At 37.5% G+C, this 7094-nt stretch overlaps 1 protein-coding gene across 1 annotated transcript; it reads right to left on the bottom strand.

The window, feature by feature from the left end:
- Window positions 1-1320: 1320 nt before the first annotated feature.
- LOC110927022 (50S ribosomal protein L9, chloroplastic) lies at window positions 1321-5791 on the bottom strand. The gene is made up of 7 exons (XM_022170618.2): window positions 5533-5791; window positions 5314-5441; window positions 4552-4597; window positions 3705-3802; window positions 3139-3186; window positions 2213-2367; window positions 1321-1491 (listed from the first exon to the last, which is right to left on the bottom strand). Exons 1-6 carry the CDS (start codon window positions 5686-5688, stop codon window positions 2247-2249), a joined length of 597 nt encoding a protein of 198 aa, XP_022026310.1. The 5' UTR covers window positions 5689-5791; the 3' UTR covers window positions 1321-1491; window positions 2213-2246.
- Window positions 5792-7094: the final 1303 nt, after the last annotated feature.

Raw genomic sequence — 7094 nt, 5'->3', positions numbered from 1 at the left:
CAACAGTTCCAACTTAAAAAATAACAATGGGCAATCCCAACTATTAACATATTGGCCTCCAATGGACCCTGACTAACAGAACCCTAACTCCGTTAGTCTCCGGCTACTGGAAAAGCGTTTTTTGGCCCAAAAAAAGGTTCTTAAAGGTTCGATTTAAGGTTACAAAGAGGTTTAGAACGAAAAATGATGAGTTTTCCGGCTAAAAGTTGAGTTTTCCAGGCAAAAAGAAGTTTTCCGGCGAAAAAGGAATTTTCTGGCGACCTCAATAATTGGGGCTTTTACTAGAAAGGGGTTCCTAAAAGTCGGGTAATAAGGTTACAAAGAGGTTTGGGATGAAAATGTTTAGTTTTCTGGCCAAAAAAGAGTTTTCCGGACAAAAACGTTTTTTCCAGAGACTAACGGCGTTAGGGTTCTATTAGTCAGGGTCCATTGGAGACCAATATGTTAATAGCTGGGACTGCCAGTTGTTATTTTTAAGTTGGGACTGTTGGCGACCAACTGCGAATAGTTGAGATTATTAAAATCCAATATTCCAAGAAAAAACAAAAGTTGTTTCATGCTATGTGAAATGAAGACCGCGTTTACAAAGGGGGGGGGGGGTGAAACGTTGTAAAATAATACACCCGCAAGGATCATTTGTGTGAATTTTCATACATGAGGGACCAAACTCGTGATAATAGATAAACCACAAGAATCATCCCCGTAAATTTTCATTGTCAGGGGTCATTTACATAAATTTTGAACAAACCACATATAGTTTCTGTCTAGTTTGGTTTATGTTAAGTTAGGGGCTGTTTGTTTACCTCTTAATGAGATTCTTAATGGTTCAGACCTCTTACTTGGTTCAGCACTTAATGGTTCAGATTGTTTGTTTCGTGAGCAGATGTCTGAATGGTTCAGACATTTGCCTCTGAATGGTTAAGTATTATACAGAGTCTGAATGGTTAAGACCTCTAATCTGAATTGGTCAGACATTTGCCTCTGAAGGGTTAAGCATTATAGGCTTTTAATGGTTCAGATCTCATACTGATTCAGCACTTAGTGGTTCAGACCTCTTATTGGTTCAGCACTTAACCATTCAGAAGTTGCCAAACAGCCCCTTAGTTTTGGAGTACATTACATAAATTGTCTTTTGCGGTTCGTTGTAAATCATAAAACTTATTTCTGTAATTCATTTATTACGAAACGGCCCCTCTGGTTTGCACATGTTACTGATTTAGTCCCGGCCAAAAGCAGTATAACCAGGATTAAATCTTCATCGCCAACTATTTATATTTCCTTTATTCAACCTGTGTAATACGCAGGTTTTTAACCTAGCACTCATAGATAAGTGTTTCTTGAAATTTCACCATAATGAACTATTTAACAAAAAATAATAACAAACAAGGATGTGTACATACCAGTGTTGTATTGTGACCACAAAACACAAAAAGAAATAAAGATTAGATCTCGAACTTGGCCGATTCTATTACTACTTTCACGGTTTCCATCCTGCACATTCGAAACAAAAACGATTCAACAATGCACAAGATAGAATATCGAAAACTACGGTCTATCAACATAAACTAGGTAGTTAAAGGCGCACGCCTTCGACAATTTTGGACATAAATACCATTTTTATATTATAACTAAAAGGGGAATTGGCCTGTAATAATCCCACCTAGACCTTATTGGCCATTAATAATCCCACCTCAAAATATTCCCCCCACCAGTCCCATCTTTCACTTATTTTTCCTACAATGGTCCCCCGTTAAAAAAACTTAACGGAGTTAATCTTTTTTTCCAAATTACAAACAGATTTTTTAGGGCTTTTGATCAGAACGATGAGAACGATGATACGAGTCCATTGATGTAAAACTTACTTCGAAATGGTGCTCCAAGTGACTTGATTTTGGTTAATTGGAAATTTAAACACCCGAATTGAAGCGCCGTTTTCATCGTTTGGAGCACCGTTTCGAGGCAAGTTTTACATCAATGGACTCGTATCGTCGTTCTAATCAAAAGCCCTAAAAAATCTGTTTGTAATTTGGAAAAAAGCTTAACTCCGTTAAGTTTTTTTAACGGGGGACCATTGTATTGTAGGAAAAATAGGTGAAAGGTAGGACTGGTGGGGGGAATATTCTGAGGTGGGATTATTAATGGCCGATAAGGTCTAGGTGGGATTATTACAGGTCATTTTCCCTAACTAAAACGGATGGATTACTTCACATACCTTGACATGAATCCTCTTCAAAGAAGTCGATTTTTTAGTTAGCAAATACATTCAGCCTTACTTGAGCAGTAACGTCAGGATGAAGCTTTAATTCAGCTATATACTCCCCTGTTTCTCGGATCTCGGGTAACGAAACAATTCTTTTGTCGATGTCCCTACAAAAAAAAATAATGAAAATTAAAATTAAGATTTTTATTAGAGAGAAAAAAGATCATCGTCCAAGAAGCTGAAAACACAGAACTTGTGAACCAAACTCTGGACTGGTTAATGTTTGTGGTGGCAGTTTATTAGCATTTGTAAGTAAAGCTGCAAACGAACCAAAAGTTTGGCGAACAGTTCGTGAACCGTTCGGCTGGAAGTTCATTTTTGTTCGTTTTTTTATTAAACAAACGGACACGAACAAGAAATTTTGTTCGTTTAGTTAAATGAACGATCATGAACAGAGGCTGCGTTCGTTCATTGATGTTCGTGAACGTTCGGTAACGTGTTCGTTTGTGTTCGACAGTTCATTAGTGTTTTTAGTTTTTTTATCTTATCTAGATACTTCAAAATTCTGACAAATAAATTATTTAATAAGTGTCAGTGTATTATATATTATGTTCATGAACGCTTGTTTGTGTTCGTTTGTTTCCATTTGTGTTCATCAACGTTCGTTTTCGATCGTTGCCTAAAATTAACAAACAAACACAAACGAACACGAACAAGTTCATTTCCTTAACAAACAAACACGAACATAAAATCTCGTTCGGTAAGTGTTCATGAACAGTTCGTGAACACGTATATCTCTTAACATACAAACACTTGTTCGTGTTCGTTCGGTTCGTTTGCAGCCCTACTCATAAGAAAAGAATAACTGGTATTTGCAAATGTAACTGAAAGTGGACTTAGGACAAGTGTTTTAAATAATTATAGACCAAAAATATTACCGTTGAAGTTGTGCCTTAATTATATCAACAAGATCTTGAGCGGTAACACTGCAAGCAATAAGATGCATTAGAAGCAAGTTCAAAGAGGAAACAATAAGAGTAAATTATAAAAATCGTCCTTTATGTATGTCACTTATTGCAAACTGTGTCCTTTGTCTTCAATAATTACAGAAAACGTACTCGATGTTTGCAAACCCTTGCAAGTTATGTCCTTTAGCCCTAACTCGGTTATTTTTTTGTGGTTAAATCTGACCAAATGGACCCCACATGAGGGTATTTTTGTGGTTAAATCTGAACAAATGGACCTCACATGAGAGTAAAATGACCAAAATACCCTCATGTGGGGTCCATTTGGTCAGATTTAACCACAAAAAATTAACTGAGTTAGGGCTAAAGGACATAACTTGCAAGGGTTTGCAAACATCGAGTACGTTTTCTACGTTTTCTGTAATTATTGAAGACAAAGGACACAATTTGCAATAAGTGACATACATAAAGGACGATTTTTGTAATTTACTCAAAAAATAATAATCAAATTGCTCAATGAATTCTATATAGTTTCGAACCTTCCAAAAATCAGTTTTCCTTTCCCGCCCTTACGCTTCACCTTAAAAGCTCCAACAGTTTCGAAAATCCGAGCAAGTTGTAGAGCCTCTTCTTTTACCTAAGAAACAAAATGAAAATTTCAATCTATTGTGACTGCAAAGATCGAACATGATCTAGAACTTTAAATGTTCATAACATATAATAAGAGTAAAATGCCATTTTTGTCCCTGAGGTTTGGCCACTTTTGCGACTTTCGTCCCTGATGTGCCAGTTTTATCCAAAAAGTTTGAAATCTTGTCGTTTTCATCCCCGAGGACCATTTTTCGAGGATGAAAATGGCAAAAAAAAAAGGTGAAGGACTGCAATGCACAAAAAAGTCGTTTTAGATGAAATAGGCAAATATGCCCAAACCTCAGGGCATAGTTGTTAATGGCGAATAGCGACAAATAGCGATAAGGTACCTATATGCTACGTAGCGATAAATAGCTGCCGCTATTTTATAAAGAGCGATACACTAGAAAAAAAATGTAATTTTTTTATGTATATTATATCAAAATACCCTGGTATAGACGTTATTTTAGATGTATATTTAACAAAAACCTAAAATCCAACAATTTTATAGCTATATTTAAGCGCTATTTATATTTTTAAAAAACTGAAATCCCGCTATTTATGGCTACATACCCTATAGTGAAATTCGACCTATACGCTACGCTATTCGCTATAGCGAATTAGCGACCGCTATTGACAACTATGCCTCAGGGACGATTTTGGAAATTTACTCTATAATTAATATTAATATTTGATATATATGGTAGGCTTTTGAGTGAGAAACAAGGGTGACGAATCAAAGGAGCCTGTTAATACCCGTTTCTTTTCAGCCTCAATTCTCTCTTCTTCAACTTTCATTTCCCTGAACGCCGAACAAAAGAAGATAATAAGGAAAGATAAAAACAATTCACATGTGTTAGCGTTAAACATGAAACCTGAGAAATATAATACAATTGTTTATTCATATGAGCCGTATGATAGGATGAAAAGTGATCAAACGGGCCATATGTATGACAGCGCAAAAAAGGTCATATGCAGGGGCGTAGCTTAAGAGGGGCCGGGAGGGGCGCCCAACCCCCCGAACTTTCCGCTCAGTAGTGTTATATATGTAGTTTTCTTATAGAAATTTTTGGGTATATACGTTTTCGACCCCCCGGTTCTATTGAAAATTTTGGGTATATACGTTTTCGACCCCCCGTTTTCATGGTCAAGCTTCGCCACTGGTCATATGGGTTGTACGACAGCCATATCATACGACATGTATGATGTGTTTGACTAACAAAGAAATGTCATATTTGAGCACTAACAAAGTCGTACACGCCCGTATGAGTGTATGACTTTTCGCCCCGCCATACGGCATACCAACGTATTATATGGCGAAAAAGGTCCTATTGCGCGTATGATGTGACAGACTGGTTAGTGTACACTATTCGAATGTCAAACAAATTCCAACGTTTTTTCTAACAGACATTTTCACAAACAGTTGGCAGGCATCATATACAACATCACTAATTGACCTATAAAACAACTTATTTGAACATAAATACACGAAAAACAATCGCTAAATTTCAACATTACTTGAGAAGAACTGGAGTAACAATCCGAGCTTTTCCAGTAGGATGCAAAAAGTTCCTATAAAACCCAGCTTTAACATCCAAAAGTTGCCCTTTCTTCCCCACATCAGTAACATCCTCAATCAAAATAATCTACACCCACAACACCAAACAAGCCAATCAACACTTACCCACAAACCAATTCCCCGAAATCATCATCAAAATGTGCATAATTTAACCGTACCTTTCGTGTTTTCTTGGCTTTCTTTTGAGCCAAAACCAGAAAGGTTGAAGATTTATCGGAAATCTTGGTGGTGCCTTCGTTGGTGGTTCTTGTTAAAGTGCGGTTGTTGAGCCAAGAAGATGAGTTCCATGACAGAGTTACTGCTGGAGAAGCCATTGATGGTTGATGATTTTATCTTATCTTGTTGTGATGATGTTTGAGAATGTTGGTGTGTTTTAAGTTGTATTCTTTTGTGAAGTTACTTATCACCCCCTTGAGAAAAGGGTTTAATTACATTGTAGAATCTAACATTTTAGATTTGATTTTAGGCTAAATTTCACGTATTTCGTATTGTCCTTTATTTTAATACAATTTTTCAGGCGGTGTTCTTTGGCAAAAAAAGTAACGAGTTTTGTACTTAATGTTTTAAAATCTTACACGTTACATTCTTTGACGCTAACCAAGTTAATTTTTTTGTTAATATATGCTATGTTATTCCTATAAATTTTCAAAGATATATAAAAATAAGAGAAAAATGCCCGGATAGTCCCTGTGATTTCGTCTTTTTTCACCTATAGTCCCCAACTTTCTAAAATTACCTGAATAGTCCCCAAGTTTTCAATTTTTGTTCCCGGATAGTCCCTGGCGCGGATGGGGGTTAGTTTTCTCAGTTAAGTTAGTGTGAATTGACAAAAATACCCTTATTTGTAATTTTGTTTGTAGCATTAAAATCTAACCCTTCTTCTCCAATCAACCTTACATCACTGTTGCTTCTCAAAATTTCTTACATTCACCGGAATTCATGGCTTCCTCTTTGCTCCGCCGCACAACCTCCCTCCTCCGTTTCCGTCCACCGCCTCTCTCTGCATATCGTCTCCACAACACACGTCAGCACTCGGTGAACAACACCATAGCCACCAACATCAACTAAAACCACCACCACCCTCCACCGGAGAACCACCTCCACCGCCACCGCCACCATCACCACTCAGCCACCACCACCATCACCATTTCCAAAACCACCAAACTGCTACTGCAAGAAACAATAATAGGGCCCCGTCAATACTCGTAGGTGACGATGACGATTATGATTTTGAAACCCAAACAGTAGTCTGAAGATCGGGATTCCGTTCTGAAATTGATGCGGCTCCGGCGAGGATCTATTTCATTGAGGTCAAAGCTTTAAAGTCGTTGCCCTCAGCCCTTGTTGCTGGTGTCGTGTCGTGCTGCTGCTGCTGTATATTTTGTTATTGGATCTGATGCAAAATTGACACTTGCTATTTATCAGTTGTCTTCCTCACCTAACAGTACTCTAAACAACACTAGGATTTATACCAACATTCATTGTATCTTCATAATTTATAAGAATTGTGTGTTGATTTAATGGAGTTGCTGATGATGAAGAAGAGGTGAGGTTGGGGGTGGAGGGAAAGTTTTTTTTAATTACCTCTGTGATGGTGGAGGGTGGAGGAGGGTGATGGTGGGTGGAGGTTGAAGATGAAGTGTGGTGGTGGGGTTTTATAAATAAAAATGAAGAAGATGCCCGGATAGTCCCTGTGGTTTGGCCTTTTAAGGAAAGGGTA

The sequence above is a fragment of the Helianthus annuus genome, chromosome 2 (assembly GCF_002127325.2).
Source record: "Helianthus annuus cultivar XRQ/B chromosome 2, HanXRQr2.0-SUNRISE, whole genome shotgun sequence".
In the NCBI taxonomy this organism is placed as follows: Eukaryota; Viridiplantae; Streptophyta; class Magnoliopsida; order Asterales; family Asteraceae; genus Helianthus; species Helianthus annuus.
This window is presented reverse-complemented; position numbering and strand designations above follow the sequence as displayed.

Coding starts and splice junctions, on each gene's coding strand:
- LOC110927022 (XM_022170618.2), bottom strand. CDS start 5,688: ATGGCTTCTCCAGCAGTAACTCTGTCATGGAACTCATCTTCTTGGCTC. Junction 4,598..5,313: donor GTTACTCCAGTTCTTCTCAA/GTAATGTTGAAA, acceptor TTCGGCGTTCAG/GGAAATGAAAGTTGAAGAAG. Junction 3,803..4,551: donor TTGAGGCTGAAAAGAAACGG/GTATTAACAGGC, acceptor TTTGTTTCTTAG/GTAAAAGAAGAGGCTCTACA.